Here is a 23,079-nt window from a genome sequence, read left to right on the forward strand (position 1 = left end):
GTTTTGAAAATACTCTAAAGACTTTTAAAGACATTGATGTGCCACCTAACTACCATCTACCATGGAGGATTTATTTTTATAAGAACATAGTGAATTATGACAATTTATTGGATGAAACAATTTGTTGAATTTGTTTAATCAGAAATCTATTGGCAAAACTCATTAGCGCCTGACATATACACATTGTTATATACTTTAGATTGTCTGTGGAGGAAAGTGGTTTCCTCAGTGTTATATTTAAGGCAGCTGTGTATGAGAGTGTGAAAAGTCACAAATCTTGTTTGTTTAATATCATAATGTACTGTACTTACTGTGCAGCTTGCAGGTATATCATATGCTTGCTCTACCTCTGCAGTCTGTGGGCAGGCTGCTAGTGGACGTACGTGGTGTTTAATATCATAATGTACTGTACTTACTGTGCAGCTTGCAGGTATATCATATGCTTGCTCTACCTCTGCAGTCTGTGGGCAGGCTGCTAGTGGACGTACGTGGTGTTTCTTGGTCCCTCACAAAGTGTAACATATCAAAGTACCATGGCTTTGGCACATACACGTCTTCAGCTGCAGCTCCAGATTTTTTTGCTGCTTCCACTTTATATAATTCCTTTTTATACACAGTCCTAAGGTTTTGGATCTTGCTTTTTGTTCATTCAACAGTGGCTCCAGGGTGAAATGGCAGACATGCTTTTACAAGCTCTTGCATCGCCGTGTTTCGCATCAATCTGTTAGAATACTCTTTGGATTTGGTTTTCCACAAACATGGGTGAGCCCTGTAGGTCTCAATGAAATCCTTCATTATGTCAGTATTTCTTTCGTAGGCCATTGTGTTCTGTTTGGGTATAATAAAAAGAAACATAAGTCCCATCTGTGCTGTACAATAAACCAATGCAAGTGCACATTTATGTACCAATCTGAAATTACTTACCGTATATGTGAACGAATGTACAGCTCCGAAGAATCGTAAAATCCCTTTGTATGTAATGGTCATGAACGGGTTACAGTTAAAAAAAATCGATACACGAGGTTATTATACACGAATAGGATTCACCCACAATGCTCCATTCTCTAAACAAACGCCCATGTTTCAGTGCATAAAATGATAGAGGAGCCTGTCTGGCGCCGAGGAACGTGAGAAGATGGAGAATAAAGAGAAGGTGTTAGTGGGGGTTGAAGCAATGGAGACGGAGACGCATTCACAAATGGTGCTGGAAGGGCCAACAAATGTTGGAAAAGTTAAGGTGGGGGATGGAGATGCTCAAGAAGAATGTACTGCAGGTAAAAGAGCAAAGTCAATGAGCCCTAGAGAGATGGAGATGATGGTAAAAGTACTGGACCAGTACGACTACGACTGTCAAAAGCGAAAATACAGAAAAGTGAATAATAGGAATTGATAATGCAAAATCTACTGCGATTACTGAAGGAAAAACTTGGAAAAAAAATAAAAATAAATTCCAAGTCCAGAAGAGGTGGTCGGACCTTAAAAAAAAAGAGGCAAGAATACTGGAGCGAATCCGTAAACACATTAAAAAAAGTGAGTAGCAAGTCTAGTTGTGTAGTGTACCTGTTTGAGGGACTTTATGTATTTCATTCTACTGTCACATGAACCAATGCAAACGTATGATTATTGTTTTGTCAGAAGCAAGAATTAACGGTGACAAGGCCACAGTAGATACCACTGATGTAATAACACCTGTTATCAAACAAGAAAAAATAAATGTGCCAGAGGGACCACAACACAAAGTGATCTCGAGCAGTGTGCAAGGTGAGCACATTTCAGGTGTTGGAATAAAACTTGTATTAACTTTATTACAGATATAGAAACTAAATGGTAAAACATTTTTATTTTCTTGCTTCATAGATACCATCGTCATATCCGATGAAAGTTCGGAAGAAGAAAAAAATGTTGCCAAGCTCAACGATTATTTTAAAGAAATGAAAGGAAATATTGCCAACATTAAGAAAAAAAATCAAAAACCTTGATAATACTTTTGATGACATGTATATGCTGTTTGCAACTGTTGTGCCACAAACCAGTAGCACCTTGCACTGTAATACAATTTTTTTTTTCACGTTTCGTATTGTACTATACTAATTTTATATTGTTATTTTTTTTGTCTGCAATAAAACTGTTGCATTAACACTGTGTGGTTTATTAAGTGTATTTTATAATTATTATTTAGTAAAGGTTAATATGACTTTATAACTTTCATAGTTTGTAAATTTTATAAAGGTTAAATGTGAAATGATTGCCAACATAGATGCAAAGGGCAATAACCCACGTGCTTTATACACATGTAACGGTCTGCTGCCAGACAGGTGTAATACACATCTATACAAAACACAAGTCTGTGATGTGCGGATACCGCACCACGTGGGATTAGGATTGACATGAAAAATTAACATACACACGCCCCCCAGGTCGAGGAAGTATCGGAGAATTGTTGTGGATCGGTCGGAAGTTTATACACACTACACAGCGGAAACAAGATTGGAACGAAAATATTAAACGGTACAACCAACAAAATGAGGCGACAATCGTCCATTTGGGCAGACTTTCGACCATCGTGTCTCTGCACACACTGACCCGAGTTTTGAACGAGCGGTCGTATGTCGGCTGATTCAGCCGATTATTGGACGAAAACTGTGTAGTGTGTACCCAGCTTTACTGTCCAGTAAATAACTTGAACTGCATTACAAAGTTATCTGTGTGTAATTTGTTAATTAGCAGGTGTCTGGTTTTTGTATTATTTATTTTATGTGTTATGTAATTTCTTGTTGCTGTGTCAGTGTTGTATACGACTGTAAATTTCATGTATAGTGTTGCAGAGCTTTTGTGACACCATATCAATAAAAGATAATTATAAAAACTACCCACCATATTTCAGGAAACAAGGGTCCCCCTATGCAACAAGGAGATAGAGACATTTTATAACACATTATTGTGTCCTAATAGCCACTTCTAGTTAGAGGTTCTCAACAACTGCACAGAGCAGTCAGCAGCACATTTACAAAACACACATTCTGCTAGGCTGAAAAATAAAAACGAGAACTTTCAAAAGTTACTTTTAATAAATTTATATAACATTGACTATTCAGTAATCCTGAAAATATGTTCTCAATCAGTCTAGTACTTGCATCATCTAATCCTTACCCCAATGGGTCTAGTTTAGAGCAAACTCCAACTAGACAGGGAGCAACTTATATACCTGTTTACTTTGAGAATTTTCTCCCATATATATTTGTTGCACATAAGGGGGTGGGCAATTATTACATAAAACATTTCTTATATGACTTCATATCAATTTTAAAGGTACTGGTTAAAAAACATCAATTTGTCATTTGTTTGAGATACATGTGACTAGAAAAATTACCTTCTCTTTTTGTTAACTAATCAATACATAAAGTAAAGAGATAAACATCAAAACTAGAAGACTGTCCAAACCACACAGAACGTTATCAGTGTTCAAAGTCCACACAGACAGACTGTTCCCACTAGCAGAAAACAAGTTCTTACCCAGGTAACTGCTTGTAGTTGTCTCACTAGTAGTAGGTCTGTCTGTGCTCTCCTTATTCGGACCCCAGATGTGCAGCAGAAACACTTTCTGACGTAGTCATCTTCGTAAAGGAGAAGTTTCAGATGCTTTGATTTAGAAAATGATCAAGTTTATTGACACACGGATCACAGATCGAAAGGCAAAAATTATACATTTACACATTGTATATACAATAATTGTGCCACCCTTCGCAGAGAGTCGTTTAAGCTTGAAATTTGTGTTGATTAGATAAATACTAATTTTGCGCATGTCCACCCAGAAAATGTACCTCCCTGACTGAAACATATCAACAGAGGCCCTAATATGTGAAAATGGAGCCATTACTTCTATTACCAGTGTTTCTAGCTAAAACACTACTCAGAACATTGTGCATAAGGATGTTCCTAGAAGCAAGATGTACATTTTAAAAACACACCTTCATCTTTTAAAGAAATATATTCCTATGATTAGACCGTACTATGCATATCAGGACTGATAGGCTCCAATTTGTATCCAGATTATCATTCAACTTTCACAGTACGGTCTTTTAAAGGGACTTTTCACTATATGAGCTATAGAAAAGCTGAGTGGGTCTAACACACTGTTTTTCTTCTATTTAATCTCAATTAATGACACCAGACATTATTACAGTGTGTTTTTTATTTTGTAGGTTAATTACTGTGGAGATTTGAGATTACAATAGAAGATAAAGAGGTAGAGAAAGAGACGTGGGGGATCAGCAGTGTAAGGAGGAAATACCCACAGTTATCAGCATTGGGTGAGTAAGAAACACTTTCTGAATAGAGTTACATAATTTCCTTGTTCTGCTACTACAACAATCTCTAAGGCTGTGTTCACACTACAGGGTCTCAGCTGATTATTGCACCAGTCACATGATAAACGATCATACGGCCTGATATCACATTAATGTGTATGCTCCAATGATGAGCGAATATCTTTCCAGAGCACATTATATTGATTGATTTGATTCGTTAAGAAAGAACAATCATAAAGACAATGCCCTCTATACTAGATGATTAACACAGTATCTTACTACAGTGATCAACCCACCAGACAACACCTGTACATTGATGTATACCCACATTTAAACACCATCAATACTCTTCAAATCTGGGTTATCTGGTATGAGCGCATTTAATTACCTTTTCTACAATTTGCAGTCAAGGAGGGAAACCTTTCTATTTTACTGCAGCTTTACCAGTTAGGATATATTTGGTATTTTGAACCCAGCAATACCCCCAAAAAAGTTGATTCTGTTAAAAGGGATGTTTTTTGTTCAAGGGTTTAGTTTCTCTCTGGTTGTTAGGGCTCACGACCTTCAAGATGAGCTTTTAGAACAATAGTGTTGAGGTCTTCACCTTTAGAAGCCGCCTTTCCTGTAGAGCAATATATGCTCACAGGTACTTGGATGCCCCCAGGTCTTAAGCTCAGTGTAGTAAAAGCTCATCTATGATAGCCGTAGCACAGGTGGAACTGGAGGTGCTAGCCCAGACTGGAGCGGATGGTCAGAGGCAGGCCAAGGTCAGGGTTCCGTTGCAGACAGCCAAATCGGTATCCAAGCCAAGGGTCAGGGCAACAGGCAAACAGGCAAGGTCCAAGAAACAGGCAAGGGTGACAAAAACATGAGTCCAACAGCACAGACTGGAACGCTATATCCGGCAGGGAGGCTCAGTCCTCCCTACCTTAAATACCTAGAGCAGCCAATAGGAGTAGACAGGCAAAGCGTTAACCTAATCAGTCCCAGGAGGCTGATAATAAAATATCCATTAATGCGCACACGCCTGGCTAATTGCATTGCCGGGACACAGCGTTTTGACAGGATGGCGTCCGGCCGTTGCCCTAGCAACGGTCGGGCCAGAAGTGACGTCTTGGTTGTCAAGGAGACTGCAGGGGGCAGAGGAAAGCGAGCCGCGACGGGTATGGGCACCACCGCGGCTCGTAATACTGGTTCTGTCTTGTGGGGCTTGGCTATAAAAATAACTGATTTCCGGCAGACTGGGGATATAGAGGAGGGAAAAGCAAAAAAACCTTTTTAAATATATTTTAAAGTGCCAAAGTCCTGGCAGAGCCGCTATACAACATGTTCTAATCACCCCAAAGGATTTAGTGAAAATTATTTAACATAAATATAAAAAAACATTTTTATTATATATGTATGATGAAATTAAGTCTCTTCTGTATTCTCTTCTGAACAAGAACATTTTTCCCATCCCACACTTAGTTTGACGTACTATATATGGAATCGGAGCCTATGACATATTTTGGTATTTACACAGTTGCCCCCATCAGTAGTAAGGTGGAAGAGTCAGGCTACTTCTCCTCTTTATTCACTGGATTGTAAGGAGGAAAATTACAGTATCCCACAGGAGTATCAGGTATAAGAAATTTAAGCACTGACCAAATAACAAAGTGATTTTTCACTATATGATCTGTATGTGTCTTAAACACTTTTATATTACTGCTTCATCCCAAGTATTAGTATCAGCACCGTGGTTAGTATGGGCTGTCTCACAGCGTTGGGGTCATGAGTTTGATTCCCAACCAGGGCACTATCTGTGTGGAGTTTATACATTCTCCCTGTGTTTGTGTATGTGTGTGTGTATGTATGTGTGTGTGTGTATGTATGTATGTATGTGTGTATGTATGTGTGTGTGTGTATGTATGTGTGTGTGTATGTGTGTATGTGTGTGTATGTATGTGTGTGTATGTATGTGTGTATGTGTGTGTATGTGTGTATGTATGTATGTGTGTGTGTGTGTGTGTGTGTGTGTGTGTATGTGTGTGTGTGGTGGGGGGTATGGGTTATGGACTGATGGACATATTATCTGTACAGTGCTGTATAATATAGTGACACTATGAAAATACATTTTTAGGAAGAAGATCTGACTAATATTAAGGTATAAAATATAGAAAGAGAAGAAGAAATGTATTTGAGGGGTGTTCAGCAGTTTAAGGTGGAAGAAATCACTACAGATATCAGCACAGGTGAGTACTAAAAACTTACTACAGATAAGAGTCCTATATTCCCTTTGTTTAGTCACTACAACAATCTCTTATTCTACACTCTCCTCTGTCAGTATAAACTAATGATCACAAAGTATCCGCCTAGTGGGCGAGTCAGGAGCCATAAACCTCTATTAGACTGCTGCTCTCCTCAAATATCATTGTGTGCTACCAGCCAAGAGATCTGACCATCTCCCTCCCACACTCTCTTTGGTGATTATTATATATCAGTACAAGGGACATTATTATAGTCATTTGATCACTGATTTATGGATGACTACCACATGGGACATTACCACTATCTTCCTTGTATAATTATTCCTGAGTGTTTGATTCTCAATATGTATGTATCAACACTGCAATACTAAAGCAGAATAACAGGTGATTCCCCTCACCCTATATCCCAGCAGATACTGCACACAAACCCCACCTTCTTCTCACACACATTGTTCATTGCACAATAACTCCCCTCCAATCTCTGTGCTTGGATATTCATCTTCTGATCTGCCTATGTGCTTTCTTCCACCTTCTGCTGTTGTCCATGTGTCCTGCTCCATTCTCCTGCTCTATCTTGATACTCTCCTCTCCTCTAAGACATCGTTCTGTTTTACCACTCTGTCCTTCCCTCTCAGTGCTTGTCTACACTGAACTTCAGCCTAAATTAGTAGTATGGGCTATGCAAGGCACATATAGAGAGACTGCTTCATGAGAACAAGTAGTGTGAATCCATGGATAGTATGCACAGATATTATTGCCATGTCTACTCTGCTTTCAGGCTCCAGTGTTTGTGTGTGAGGGCAGTGTCTGGAGGGGCATTGTGGTTGGACAATGTTATTGGCTAATGAGGTTTCCTGTCTTACAATGCTGACTGAGCATGATGTGAATGTCTGGGAAATGTTACTCGTCAAAGAGTGCATTGTCAGCTGTGACTCTACAGTGCATGTTTTATGGTTTACTATCTGATGCAATGATTACTTAGGAGTCAGGAGTTGGTGAAAAAATAGCAGGTTTATTCTTTGTGCAACACACACAGTGTGTTTAGTAAGAAATAATGGAGTCCCGTGAAGATTGTACTAAAGATAGTAGAACAGTAACATAATAAATAAAACTGTAACATAAGATATGATGGCTGAAGAAGAATGGTAACAGAAAGTCCAAAGCACAGCAACATAACAAAGCACAGCAACATAACAAAGCACAGCAACATAACAAAGCACAGCAACATAACAAAGCACAGCAACATAACAAAGCAGCAATCAATGACCAGGTGAGGTGCCGGATATAAAGTCAGTGTAGCAGATGATCAAACAGGTGGTGGAGATTAACTCCTTCAGGTGAAGTGCAAAACCCATTGTCATAACTGCAGAACCTTTGATAACACAGAGTTACTGCAGGCCTAATACCAAATAGGTATAGTTCTAATATAGCGCCACCTTTAGACACTCCACAAACTCTCTAAATTCAGGATCTTCTCTTCCTTTTTTATGTCTGTTCATTGGTGAACAGCTCTTATGATCTGAGCTGGAGAGAGGAAAAAGAATTTCCTCAATAAATAGAGGACAGGTGACGGACAAAACTTTTAATAAATGCAGTGTTAAAAGCGGTAATATCCTGCAGTATGAAGTCTCTGGACTCAGTGAAGGAATATGTCCAGTTAAGAGCCTTTCCTCTAAAAGGCATATTAATGGAGACAATTAAGTACTGCTGAGTGTTGTTAGCATAGTCATCTTTTTGACTCACACAATGATGCATCTACTATTATTATCTTTGACTTTAAGGCGCCACAAAGGGTCCGCAGCGCCGTACATTACATATACAGAAAACAGAACCAAGACACAACATGATACAAAAATATGAACAAACACAGGTGACAGGGTAAAGCAAATCAGATTATATCTGACAGAAAGTGAAAGGGATGGTAGAAATCAGCAAGAAGGCGGCCAAAGCTTAAGAAAACAGGACTAGCGAAGCAGCCAATAGGTACAGAGGGTGAAGGAACAGTAGAAGGAGCACACAAGGAAAGAGGGCCCTGCTCATGAGAGCTTACATCCTAAAGGGAAGGGGGAGACACATAAAGGGTGGTACTAACTAGGGGAGAGAGCCAGGACAAGAAAGTTAGGAGGACTGATAGTCTTGAATAAAGAAATGAGTCTTAAGGGCACGCTTGAAGCCTTTGAGAGTAGATGCTAACCTGATGGAACGTGGAAAATCGTTCCACAGCAGGGGAGCAGCCCGGGCAAAGTCCTGAAGACGAGAGTGAGAGGAGGTGATCAGTGAAGTAGTGAGGCAAGAATGGTAAGTGCTAACAAGTGGAGTGAGGAAATGGTGAGAGCACAAGAGGTGAATAAAATGAAAGAATGCAAAGGTAGAATGAGAGAAAAGAGGAAGAAGAGATGAAAGTATGAGTCAGGGAATAGGAAGCAGTAAGGACAGCAGAGATAGCAGATGGGTGGGTTTAGAAAAAAAACAGTTAGATTAGACAGTGACATCAGGCATGATTGGAAGGCAATAGTATAACATAAGGCATTATACAAGGTGCACAGAGCTGGTTATACAAGTCCACAGGACAAGAGGGAGCCAGTGCAAAGTTCAAGCTAAGTGGAGCAACAGTGTGGATTAAAAGTGGGAATCCAAGCAGCATAAGAGGAATCACCAAGTCATAAAACTGCAGCTGGCCTGAATAAGTGTGAGAAACAGATCAGCAGGGAGAGTCCAGGCAGTTAGCAGTCCAGGTGGTGGAGGATATCAGAGCTCAGGGCTGATTGTTGAATGTTGTCCTCATGTAGCAGAGTTTGCAGGTAGAATGTTCCCCTCCTGTTCCCCTCTTGTATATCTCTAACTGTACTAGTTATTTCACTTATAAGAATTCTCACTAGCTAACAGCCTCATAGGCTTAAACAGCCTAATACTGCTGTTTAAATAGGTTCAACTAGCCATGTGACCACTTTCATGAATTAACCCCCACTAATCACACACTACAAACAAAGTAATACAATTCTTAAACAAACAAATAGAGGGTAACCATACCATAGAACTAAAATCTGCACAATTGATCTTTTACAGATAGCTTGACTGAATAAATTGCAAAATGTCTCCATTGAACACAATTAACCGGATTTATTAACTGTTGTCTGAGACACCCCAGGCAGAGTGAACTCAATCCTGGCCGGGGGCAGTTTTGTCCTGAGGCCCGTGTGAAAGTAAAATAAATTTGTTGTCCATTTCAAATTTAGAAGATGCAGCAAATAGATGTTTATTTACTATTTTTTAGTTATTGCAAACAAGTAGAATTTAGTGTGACATTATACTACCTGCACCCAAGATTTCTTTGCGAGCTGTGAGGCACAGGTCTGGGTGCAGTTCAATAAATAAACTTTCACAATGCAGGATGTGTCTTCCAAAATGTAGTCATCGTATACTAGTTTCAATACAAAGTGGTCACACAAGTCAATTACAAAGTAATTGTAATCACCTTTGTTTCGCCGATCTACATTTTTCCATGTGCAGCAGTCAGTTTGATGGTTAAATAGTTCATAGTATTTGTAATAAACAATATGTATAATGACAGTGTCTTGTCCTCGGTCCCGGAGACCAAGGGGCAGTCTTATCCTCAGACCAGGGGGCAGTTGCCTCAAGGAGCCCGGAAGCATAGCCGGATTAAGGGGGTGCACAGGGGGCACGTGCCCCGGGCCCCCCTCTCTCCAAAGGCCCCCCGTCGCCACGCGCATAACTTCTACTGATTTTTTTCATTTTTTTTTTACACTTTTCTTTGTAGCGGCGGCGGCGGCGGAAGGGGGGGGTTCGGGGCTCCCTTCGTTGGTGGGGGGAGCCGGGTAGTTAAAAAAAAAAAAAAGATACACTACTCACCTCACCGCGGCGCTGGCGTCCCTCCTCCTCCCTCCCTCCTCTCTGCACTGTTGATACTGAATGACAGGCGTGACGTCATCAAGTCACACCTGTCCTTCAGTGAGGAGCAGCGCGGAGAGGACCAGGAAAGATAAAAAGAAGACAGAAGAGAGGAGAAGAAAGAAGCTAACAGAAAGGTAAGTAAAAAAAAAAGGAATAACGCAGAAAGGCACAGTATGGAGGTAAAAGGACAGAAGAGAGGCACAGTATGGAGGAAATAGGAAAGGAGAGGCACAGTATGGAGGTAAAAGGACAGAAGAGAGGCACAGTATGGAGGTAAAAGGAAAGAAGAGAGGCACAGTATGGAGGTAAAAGGACAGAAGAGAGGCACAGTATGGAGGTAAAAGGACAGAAGAGAGGCACAGTATGGAGGTAAAAGGAAAGAAGAGAGGCACAGTATGGAGGTAAAAGGACAGAAGAGAGGCACAGTATGGAGGTAAAAGGAAAGAAGAGAGGCACAGTATGGAGGTAAAAGGAAAGAAGAGAGGCACAGTATGGAGGTAAAAGGAAAGAAGAGAGGCACAGTATGGAGGTAAAAGGAAAGAAGAGAGGCACAGTATGGAGGTAAAAGGAAAGAAGAGAGGCACAGTATGGAGGTAAAAGGAAAGAAGAGAGGCACAGTATGGAGGTAAAAGGAAAGAAGAGAGGCACAGTATGGAGGTAAAAGGAAAGAAGAGAGGCACAGTATGGAGGTAAAAGGAAAGAAGAGAGGCACAGTATGGAGGTAAAAGGAAAGAAGAGAGGCACAGTATGGAGGTAAAAGGAAAGAAGAGAGGCACAGTATGGAGGTAAAAGGAAAGAAGAGAGGCACAGTATGGAGGTAAAAGGAAAGAAGAGAGGCACAGTATGGAGGTAAAAGGACAGAAGAGAGGCACAGTATGGAGGTAAAAGGAAAGAAGAGAGGCACAGTATGGAGGTAAAAGGACAGAAGAGAGGCACAGTATGGAGGTAAAAGGAAAGAAGAGAGGCACAGTATGGAGGTAAAAGGAAAGAAGAGAGGCACAGTATGGAGGTAAAAGGAAAGAAGAGAGGCACAGTATGGAGGTAAAAGGAAAGAAGAGAGGCACAGTATGGAGGTAAAAGGAAAGAAGAGAGGCACAGTATGGAGGTAAAAGGAAAGAAGAGAGGCACAGTATGGAGGAAATAGGAAAGGAGAGAGGCACAGTATGGAGGAAATAGGAAAGGAGAGAGGCACAGTATGGAGGAAAAAGGGGGAGAAGAAAGGCACAGTATGGAGGAAAAAGGGTGAGAGGCACAGCATGAGAAAAAAGGGGGGAGAAAGGCACAGTATAAGAAAAAAGGGTGAGAGACACAGCATGAGGAAAAAGGGGGGGGAGAGACACAATAGTGGGGACAATTAATTTAAGATGGGGTGGTTTGGGAAGAATGAGGTCCCTTTATTAAATGTGCCTATGAATTATTTAATGGCAGTGACGGTTGCGGGAAATAGGTATATTTCTGAAATGTAAATACTATTAATTTATTGCTGGGGCTGTTTGTAGGGAGGGAAATAGGTTTATTTATTAAATGTGAATACTATTATTTTAATCCTGGGACTGGAGGAAGGCCTAATTATTAATCATGGGTGGTACTGATTTAACGCCGGGGGTGGCTGTAATTTTCTAAATGTACCCATTTTTTTTTCTCCAAATACGGCCCCTAACATTCCAGGATCCAGACAAGCCGCAACTAAAGAAACCTGCAGCACAGGTGGTGAAAGTGAGAAGAACAGGTAGGAGAGAGCAGCAAAGTCTGTGAAATGTTGTGATTCTAGTGGGACAATCCCAATTTTTGGTGACCGTTCAATGGTGTACACAACAATGCAGTTTTTTTGTCTGTAGGAGGGTGGCCTGGCCATGCCCAGTGATGCATTATCAATGGTATTTTAATTTGCGGTATAACTGCTAGTTTTAATGTGCATTATAAATTTTATTTTTAAAGTGCGGTATCTATGCTAGTTTTAGCGTGTGGTATCATTGCTAGTTTTAGTGTACATTATCAATGGTATTTTTAATGTGTGTGATAAAGAGTGCATAAATAATCTTATTTATGTTTCATTTTATAACCTATAACAGAGATGCAGCCACAATTGAATTGAAAGGTGACTGTGCACATGAAAATCCTCCCCCCACCTGGGACTATGAGTTATAAACAGGCTTGAACATTTGGTCTGTAATTAGCATATGAAAGCCTATAGCAAGCTTGTAGACTCCGCCCACAAGAGGGGCCTACACTGTACACAGAGAATTAATCTCACTATATACCTGGTGCTGGAAAAGAGGGAGCAGACGGCCTGCTGCTCCTAGGTGAGCAGGCCTTAGGCCCTGACTAGTATGGAGTGTGCATGGCATGAAAGGTGAGTGTGAGCATGAGCATGTTATAATGTGTTGTTGAATGGAGGACATAAGAATGAATGATTATTTGTTGTAAGTGATATGAAAGTTTAAGTGAGAATGAAAGTTTGGATTGATTGGATTGATATGGACAGAGTTATATGGACAGAGTTACATAAATGCATGCCTGGTTGGGATAAATGAAAGCATTTGTGTTTATACATAGTTAATGCTGTGCTGTGACTTGTGGAGTGCTGTACTATACATAGTCTGGATCCTGGTTGGGATAAATGATAGCATTTGTGTTTGAATTTGGATCGATTTGTTAGGCTTTGGGAATGGAGACGTTTGTGCTATGTGTGAAACATCAGGTGTTAAAATTGGCCAGTGGACATTGTGCGTTTACTGCTGAATATAGAGCTATTTGTGGTGGATTGGCTAAATACTGCTTGTAATGAGTAATGGGTCTGTACTGAGTTCACATTGTTTAGTAACTGTAATTGTTTAGTAGGCCTTGTGGGCCTACAAGCATGGCAAGTCAGCCATTTTGGATGGTGACTACATTGCATAGAAAGTGATGGATTAGGAAGTGATCAGATTGTGGTTAAGTGATCAGATTGTTAGATATGCATAGAAAGTGCAGGTTATGTTGGTTTATGCATAGAAAGTGTAGTAGTTTGAACTGGTTGAAACCATGTGCTTGAAAATGGCCGCTAGACTTTAAGTGAGGTATGTTTGTGGTCTGTATGGATTCTCCCCTCCCCCTTCACTACACAATACACACACACACCTTTAGACAATAGTTAGTCAAAATACACACAATTACATATATATCTATATTACAGGCAATAAGTATGATATATATTGCACTAAATCTATATTGTGTGTTATTGTGTGGTGTCAATACCCATTTTAATGTGGTGTTTTGATGATTGTTTTAATGTACAGTATTTTAGTTTGTGGAAGCAATGATTTTTCTTATGCAGACAACCTAAGCGAGCCCTCTGGGAGAGCTGTAAGTGTCATACTGTGGGCTGTACGTGATGTAATGCAGGATGTGTCACTATGCCCTTAATTTTATATCTTAGGGGCCCCCCTGTCTTAAGTGCCCCGGGCGCCCCGAAGCCTTAATCCAGCTCTGCCCGGAAGCCAGAGTGCTGTCGCCTCAAGGAGGCTGGACTGGGCAGCGGTCTCTGGACATTCAAGCTGAAGGGACGACACCCTCTCTGGCAGTGAGGCTGATTCTGCAGGACTTGTAAACCTGCAGAGTGGGGATTGCATAAGGAAGTGTTCTGGACTATCACAATACAAACAGATGAGAGCTCCTTCTATGAGTGCGCTCTTCTTCATCTGTTAAACAGGGCCTTGGGCCACTTGCATTTTTGGATCTCTCAATGGCTGAAGTTTCAACATTCCAGCTGAACACTAAAAAAGAAACAGGAAACCCCAAAAGTGTATTTTTCCTGGAAAATTGGTTCTGGGGTGTGTTCAAATACCTTTCTGCTGAATGGGCATTACCCATGGACTGTGTAGTTGTCAAACATGAAGCAGCCACAGATCTGGAATTAGTCATAGCTATAGCAGAGAAATGTAAATCAGGTGCCAGAGTCAGAATTGAGAAAGCTGTGAACGAAGCTTGATTATGTCCAGGTGTAGAGCCTGCAGTAAAGGTGCATTTGAAAGTGCTGCAGCATTCATGGTTTTGGTGGAATCCCAAAATGAATCAGCTTTTTCTAATAGAACTTGCTGAGCAAAAGCAAGTCAATCTCCAATATATTAAAAGTCTTATGTCTGATACCTTAACCTCTTTACCTCCTTCATCTTAGCACTTATAACCTGAATTAATGACACGAGACCTGAAATAGGGCACAAATAAATGATTTATTCATAAACATGGTGGAGGTGAAATAAGCAGTCAGTCCGACGTGTGCCAGGCAAAACCCAACTGTCCTAGCATATCCTTAGGACTACAAACTGGGGAACAACCAAACCCCTGGGTTCAAGTGGGGGACCAACCAATCAAACCCCGGGCGCACATATCTACCTGGACGGGGCACCACGTCCTGAATCTACCGAACCCGCCCCTCCTCTGGGCTATACTGGAAGCAACCACAGGGCAGCCCACAAGGGCGGTGCCTGAAACCGAGACTAATAGCCGATTCACTCGAAGGGAGGTGGGTTCACCATGCCCAATACCGTAATGTGGGCCCAAACCACTGGCCGTCGACTGTACTGCTTTTCCGGCCACGCCCGGATCCCTAGGATCCGCGGCCCGCCACCATACTAAAACCTTCTGATGCTAAAAACACATAGATATCCCGAACAAAAATAACCATGCCTTCATCGCTCAAATGAACTCCGTCCCCCCTATATAGCGAGGGGCTCTGATAACGAATACTCGGGTGTACAATCCGCCAACCACCCATGGAACGTAAAAACCGTGAAACCACCGAATTAATTTTCCTCCTTACTCCATCAGCAACACGCCCTTCAGGAAACGCACGCCAAGCCATCCTTGGCACAATATCCGACCAGCAAATGACAAGGGAAGGCCAAGATGCTTGCACCCAAGCCAAGTCCTCCTGGATACGCAAAATCAAATCCACCGACTTGCACCCTCCTATGTCATTACCACCCAGATGAATAACTAGGACCTGAGGTACCCCTTGAACGACAACATAACTACTCAGGAGATGCCGAAAACCAGACCATCTAAGACCTCTACGACCTATCCACTGCACTACCATTGCCCCCTTAAACAGAGAAGTATCCTTAGCTGCCCTGTGCAATCGAGCCCAGTGAATATAAGAGTGTCCCAGCACCCAGATGCGCAGCGGGGTCCGATGGTCTGTAGGGTGGAGAAAACCAAACATTAGTCAACAGCAACCATACGTGCTCATACATCCAGGAAACGGAACTCAGAGAGCCCCTATGATGTTGAAAATTTGAACTTGACAAAACACAGAAAGCACAAGAGCTAACAAATGCTCAGCACACCAGATACAAACACCCAAGAACACGCCCACACCGACAAAAGAAGGAAAAAGGTTTTGGGCGGAGGCACAGACGAAGGTGAAACCATAAAACCCAGTGGGAAAAAAATGGAGAAAGCCCTTCGAGCCCGACCTCCAAAGGCCCAAGCAAGTCTAAGACCTGTGCCACCACCGCAGGAGATAGATAGGTAAAAGATAGGAAGATTTAGGTAAGGAGAGCAGGACGAACATAACACTTATATACCTTGGTTTTCCACCTGCCAACACCCTGTATGGCCCGTTCTGATGTCCCAGCCAAAGCTGCAGACGTGGCAGCACCAATTCTGAATGAATGAGTGCCGAACTGGGATCCGTCCAAGCCCAGCTTAGACAATGTACGCTTAAACACTGCCGTAAACTGGTACCGGGTGAGGGGGGTACCATCACCATGCACCAGCCACGGAATTGCAGACACAGGACGAATAACAGCAAATTCGTTCATAATAACCACAGGGCAAACTAAGAAACCCACCTTTGGGGCCAATGTAACCCACTGCCCTCTACCTAACTGGTCAGACTTTGATCTCCTGATTTTACAACATACTGAGGAAGGGGAAATAATAACATGCTGCGCCAACATTCCTGACAAAGGACAAGACTTAGAAGAGGCCACTACCTCACTTACTCTAAACGCTCCAAAATAAAGCATGACAAATGCTGCGCGAAATAAGGCTGTCTCAAATGCATCACATGCTACTTCCTTAATAGCCCCCAGCAATTCCGTCAACAAAGCCTCACCGATGGGCCGTCTTCCATCCGGAAGCGCAGGGCGCTCCCTCGCCCAACCCTTTAATGCTTTGGCTATAATAAAACTTTTAGTGTAATCGACCTCATTCCTAAGCCTGGTAAAAAAGGATATCCCGGCCAAAGCCCCTGACACTGCCGCTTTGGACTTACCGGACTTGAAACCTGCCCAAATATACGCTAGCATTAGCTGATGCCCTGAGGCCACTGACTCGCGCCCCTGGTCCCGGAACGCACACCAGTCATGCCAAGCCGAACGATACTTCTCCCTGGTAGCGGGTGCCAATGATGATTCAGCCAGACCCTCTACTCCGGCTTGACAATCTGCCAGATATAAGTGGGACAAGGTGAACCCGACAGGGATGCCTGAGGTGCCAAGGCTCGAAATTTCTCCCATTCCCCCCTAGATAATGAATCTGCCAGCGCATTATCCACCCCAGGAACATGTTGCGCCCTGAAGCTAATGTCATCGACTAAATACCTCCATACTAATCTCCTCAAAAGTGTGATGACCGGCTGAGAGGTGGCCTTCTGCCGGTTGATTACTTGCACGACACCCAAATTGTCACACCAGAAAACTATCTGTTTCCCTACTAATCTGGGGGCCCACAATTCAAGGGCGACTATGATCGGGAAGATTTCTAACAGCAACAGGTTAGCAGTCCAGCCGGCCTGCACCCATTCTTCTGGCCACCGCTCAGCGCACCAGTCACCTGCGAAATATGCCCCGAAGCCCACACCCCCTGCCGCATCAGTATGTAGCTCCAGCTCCTTACTAGACACAGGGAGAGAAGGCCACAACCTAATCCCGTTAAAATCCCGCAGGAAAAGATCCCAAACTGCCAAATCCGTCCGGATTTCGGCAGATAGCAGTACTCGACAGTGAGGTCCCTTACGCCCTGACGTTGCCCTTTCCAGCTTCCGACAGAACACACGACCCATTGGAATTACCCGACAGGCGAAGTTAAAAAGTCCCAGTATAGACTGAGTCCTTTTCAATGACATCCCTTCAGACCCAAGCGCCACCCCTATAAGCTCCCGCAGTTTCACTACCTTCTCTATTGGCAGCCTACAAAGACCCAAGACCGTATCGATCTCGATGCCTAAATACGCTAAACGGGTAGTAGGACCCTCAGTTTTATCATGCGTGACCGGGACACCAAGTGACTGAAAAAGAGCCCTAAGTGAAAACAAAACATCCCCACAGGTGGGTCCCTGGCTTGGGCCCACTACAAGGAAGTCATCCAGATAGTGTGCCACGCCCTGGTGACCGGTTCCGGCACAAACGCACCAGTGTAAAAACGTGCTAAAACACTCGAAGAAGGAGCATGAAACTGCGCACCCCATAGGGAGGCATTTATCCACATAGTAACCATCGCTCAGATGGAAACCCATGAAAGGGAACGAGTCCGGGTGCAATGGAAGAAGCCGAAAGGCCGACTCGATGTCAACCTTCGCCATCAAAGCCCCGGGCCCAAAAGATCTCACCATCTCCAGCGCCTCCTCAAAAGACTGATACACTACCCTGCAGAATTTTTCAGGGATGGCATCATTAACCGATGCACCCTTTGGAAAAGAGAGGTGCTGAATTAGGCGAAACTTCCCCGCAGCCTTTTTAGGAACCACCCCTACCGGTGACACTACCAGGTTCCGATAAGGAGGGTTCGCAAAAGGCCCAACCATCCGCCCGAGCGCCACCTCTTTACGCACCTTCTCCGCCAAGATTTCGGGGAACACCATCGCAGATTTTAGGTTAACCATCGAGGCGGTCTCGACAGACCCCTCGATAGGTAACCAAAAACCATGCCTAAAACCCTCCCGTAAAAATTCCGCAGCCCATCTTATTGGGTAGCGGTCCAGTCAGCGGCCGAGATTGACCACGTTAATTGGCGATGCGGCTTTCCGCAGGTCCGGAAGCCGTTCGACTTCCGTCGCCACCCCCTCCTCGACTCTGCCTGTCACAAGTCTTAGCTGGGTGACCTCCACCGCAGCGGGTGCAGGTGTGTGAGAACCTACACGCCGCTCCGCGCAGGCAACCGGACTTGTTAAAAGGGAAACAGCGGCCCCTACCCTCAAAGGGCGCGGCACCCCTGCCGCACCCCGACGGCCGCCGCCAACCTGAACCCTGTGAAGACTCTCCCCCGCCATCTTGGGACACCTGTAACCATACCTCCACATCCTTGAAACCCAACATGAGGCTCGCATGTCCATCATATTTCTCCCGAAAAGCTTCATCATAGGCCAGCCATACCCCGGGGCGTGATGATGCATACATCTCATGGATCATGTGTAAATATTTCAACATGTCCATCCACTCTGTAGGGCGCGTTTCTAAATAACACGCCGCAAAAAGGTAGGCCCCCATAAGCCAGTTCTTGTATGACCTATAACTCGTCTCCCCAGCGCCACCCCGTGTGAGGGCTTGGGCTACCGCTTTTTTCCCCTTATTGGTCATAGCGAACATGTCAATGAGTCGGCCTTTACGAATTCTGTCTCTGACTACCATTCTAACCCCCTGCAGTATCCCGGTACTAGCACAGCGCAGCTCCTCGTCACCTGTAAGACGGGAACCTCTTGCCTGCCTAAAACGCCCGTCAGCCGGCCTAGCTCCAACGCGCGGTACAAAATGCTTGCGCAATTTCTTAATCAGTTTCTTGGAGGAAGACCCAGACATATCTGAACCCGTACTAGAGCTATAACAATCGGACCACACGGATTGCACATCAGGTACATCAGACAAATCACGCTCACCTGCCAACGCCGAACCAGTCTCAGAACCCTGCGTCCAGCCTTCGTCCCCGGACCATGCCTGGTGAGGCCGACTTGCTCCGCTCCAACGAAACGCTCCTCCTCATAACCACCGGCCACTGCTGAGAAAGAAATGTTACTACCAGAAGCTTGAGACTGGGAACCACGGGACGTTGCTCTATGCTCTCTGCCATGATCTGAACTCACCCCCTGACCCAGCTCCCAGCCCGACACTTCCCTATAATTCTCCGCCCCCAGGGACTCACTCACCGGAACACCCCCATCGTGTGACTCGCGCCGCTCGTCCGAGCCGTGCGTGCCTCTCCTATGCCCAGACCAGGACCGTTGCCCTGGGCTCCTACCCATGACCTGAGACCCCGAAGAACCCCGCACCTGACCCCTATGTTCCCCGGAGACTGAGTGACAGGACCCCCCTCTTCCCACCGGGATGCCCCTAACACCAGAACCCACAGGGGCCACTGATGCCTCCCCCCGAACCACACTGTTGCCCCTGCTATGAACCCTATGTGCCGCTGAACCTGCTGAGGCACGATCTGCCTCTGCATTCTGCACCCTTACCGGGCCCAAACTACTCCTGCTACCCCTGATGACTGAACTGGCTCCCACTATGCCCGTTGAGGAGCTATCTGCCGCTGGAACCCGGGATAATTGGAGAGGAGGGGGTCGCCCCACCTCAGGACCAGGATGCCCGCCCGCCCTAACATGGCCGCCATGAACCCGCTGCCCGCGGGACTGCTGAACTCTACCAGCAGCGGGTGGAGGGCCCCCCGCCGCTATACTACCCCCCGAAGACCACCTGTCTCTTCTGGTTGCTCTCTGCCCGGGAATAACAAGCCCGCCAGCCACCGGAGAAACCGCCGCGTGAGCTGACCTCGACCGGAAGTGACGGCCGTCACTTCCGGTTCTGCGACCCCCGCTAACGCCACCATAACCCTCGGCGGATGCCCGGGCAGGAGGAACCCTCAGCCTGCCACTGAATCTCTGTGCAGGTGAGGGAGGGGAACCGCTGGGCCTAGCGGAGGAAGGAAGGGGACCAACACCCGCCATTACCGCTGGGGGATGCACCCGGGGAATTGGAAGGGAAAATTGGGCCAAAATGCAACCCCACCAAAAACGGGAGGGGGGGAGGGGTGGGGGGATTAGCGGGAGAGGGGGGGTAAGGGGGGGCTAGCAGAGAAGGGAGGAAAAGGAGAGGGTTGAATTTAGTAAAAGAAAAAGGAACAGAGGGTTGAGAAAATTAGCTGAGAATGACACACACGATAGTGGGAAAAGCAAGAGAAAAAAAAAGGGGAGTACAAGCAGGAAAAACAGGAGACAGAGAGGGGAAATCAGATACTTATCAGGATCCACGTCTGCACACTGCAACTTCCAAACTGCCAAGGATTGAGCAAACTCCGCCCATCCAACTTATAGTCCTAAACCCCTCCCCTATGACACCAGATGGGCGTACCCAAAGATTAACTGTTAACACTCCAGAGAATAGCTCAGTTAAAGATACAGCAAAGCTTTTATTATCCTTCGGTCCTATGCAGATCTCAGTTCTTATTCTTTTAGTTCTGGCTGGTCATTCTGCTATGGTTTTACTATGTGATACAATGATTGCTTGGGAGTCAGGACTAGGTGAAAGAATAGCAGTTTTTTTTCTTTGTGCTAAGTAATAAATAATGGAGTCCCAGGGAGATTGTATTGAAGATAATAGCACACCAAAAAACAAATTATCAGAGTCTTGTGCAGGATAGCAGGATGCAAAAAAAATCACATTATGGCAGGATATAAATAATAGAGTGATGGAGATTAACTCCTACAGGTGAAGTGCAGTGTCCATAGTCATAACAGAAGGACCTCTGGTAACACAGTCCTAGCAGTTTGTCACTTTAACCAGGTCTATGCAGTGTACTTTGTAATGTGTTATATTTTTGGCCAATGTTTTAGCTGTTCAATAAAACAGTCATATTTGCTGTTTATACATTTATAATTGTAATGAAATATCAATATAAATAGTCTGTATCTGTATATTTATTTTATTTCCAGCAGAAGGATGCAAAAACAAGAATACCTCGAAGGAACAGCTCATTTTATATCCAGATCGTGAAATATAAGATAACATCATACGAGATTCACCAGGCGAAAACCCCAGTACCCTAAATATACGTCCAGTACTTTACAGTGCAGACATTTTATGTGATCTCTATAATCCGGAGAAATGTTCTCCTAATAACACAGATATTCTTACACATAGTATTGCTCGTAGGTATAATAATTTATTTCCCTGTTCTGAATGTGGGAAATGTTTTAAATATAAAGCAGGTCTCTTTGCACATCACAGAACTCACACAGGTTTGAAACCGTTTTCATGTTCTAAGTGTGAAAGAAGTTTTAACGTTAAATCCAGTCTTGTTAAACATCAGAGAATTCACACTGGTGAAAAACCATTTCCATGTTCTGAGTGTGGAAGATATTTCAGAGTAAAATCAAAAGTTGCTGAACATCAGAAAACTCACACAGGTGAGAAACCATTTGCATGTTCGGAATGTGGGAAATGTTTTGTAGATAAATCACGTCTTGTTAAACATCAGAGAACTCACACAGGTGAGAAACCATTTCCATGTTCGGAGTGTGGAAAATGTTTTACATACAAATCAAATCTCGTTCAGCATCAGAGAACTCACACAAATGAGAGACCATTTTCATGTTCTGAGTGTGGAAAATGTTTCAAACAGTTATCACATCTTCTTGAACATCAGAGAACTCATACAGGTGAGAAACCATTTCCATGTTCTGAGTGTGGAAAATGCTTTGCACTGAAATCAGATCTTGCTAAACATCATACAATTCACACTGGTGAGAAGCCATTCCCATGCTCTGAGTGTGGGAAATGGTTTACACAGGAATCAAGGCTTATTAGACATCATAGAACTCACACAGGTGAGAGACCATTTCCATGTTCTGAGTGTGGGAAACTATTTACATTCAAATCAAATCTCGTTCAGCATCAGAAAACTCACACAGGTGAGAGACCATTTTCATGTTCTGAGTGTGGAAAATGTTTCAAACAGTTATCACATCTTCTTGAACATCAGAGAATGCATACAGGTGAGAAGCCATTTTCATGTTTTGAGTGTGGGAAATGTTTTAATCATAAATTAGCACTTGTGGAACATCAGAGAATTCACACAGGGGAGAAGCTATTTTCATGCCCTGAATGTGGGAAATGTTTTCCTCATATATCATCTCCTGTTAAACATCAGAAAATTCACACAGGAGAAAAGCGGTTTTCATGAGTTGGTAGACATGGAAAGAAGTTGCAGCATTATTCTAAATATTGCAAAAGCCATTGATGTTGTTAATCAAAAGAATAAAAACAGGCATTAAATACATTTACAGTGTGTATATTTTTAAAATTTTATTGACATCACTGAGTTATGGAGAGCAATTTAATGCTCCAGTCAAACAGTATATTAACATGTTATAATTGAATTACTATCCACAGGCATAGGTGGAATATATGTCATCAACATAAGTTTGTAACAGATGACCTATGTGTGGAACTCGATGCAGGTTCCTTGTTTTGTTAAATATTGGCATCACTTTCCACAGTAATAACAGATCACATTGTTATAGAAGGTCCTAAGTAATACATAATTCTGGTAATGGGCTATGGATAAAATGTGGGATCTGGGTCACTATTGCATGAAGATTAATCTCACACTCTAACTGAAGGTGTGATATGGTTTCTTAA

At 43.5% G+C, this 23,079-nt stretch overlaps 1 protein-coding gene and 2 long non-coding RNA genes across 3 annotated transcripts; 2 read left to right on the forward strand and 1 right to left on the reverse strand.

Annotated features, from left to right (window-relative positions):
• Positions 1–258: 258 nt before the first annotated feature.
• On the forward strand, positions 259–2,137 carry LOC142139998 (uncharacterized). Its single transcript, XR_012688265.1, has 2 exons — positions 259–1,761; positions 1,858–2,137. It is a non-coding gene; the product is annotated as an uncharacterized LOC142139998 (long non-coding RNA).
• A 12,520-nt stretch (positions 2,138–14,657) lies between these two features.
• Positions 14,658–17,043, reverse strand: LOC142140608 (uncharacterized). The gene is made up of 2 exons (XR_012688549.1): positions 16,725–17,043; positions 14,658–15,643 (listed from the first exon to the last, which is right to left on the reverse strand). It is a non-coding gene; the product is annotated as an uncharacterized LOC142140608 (long non-coding RNA).
• Positions 17,044–19,376: 2,333 nt separating this feature from the next.
• Positions 19,377–22,700, forward strand: LOC142140966 (uncharacterized). Its single transcript, XM_075198989.1, has 2 exons — positions 19,377–19,383; positions 21,441–22,700. Exons 1-2 carry the CDS (start codon positions 19,377–19,379, stop codon positions 22,619–22,621), a joined length of 1,188 nt encoding a protein of 395 aa, XP_075055090.1. The 3' UTR covers positions 22,622–22,700.
• The last annotated feature ends 379 nt before the right edge of the window (positions 22,701–23,079 follow it).

Source organism: Mixophyes fleayi, chromosome 2, assembly GCF_038048845.1.
Source record: "Mixophyes fleayi isolate aMixFle1 chromosome 2, aMixFle1.hap1, whole genome shotgun sequence".
Taxonomy (NCBI): Eukaryota; Metazoa; Chordata; class Amphibia; order Anura; family Limnodynastidae; genus Mixophyes; species Mixophyes fleayi.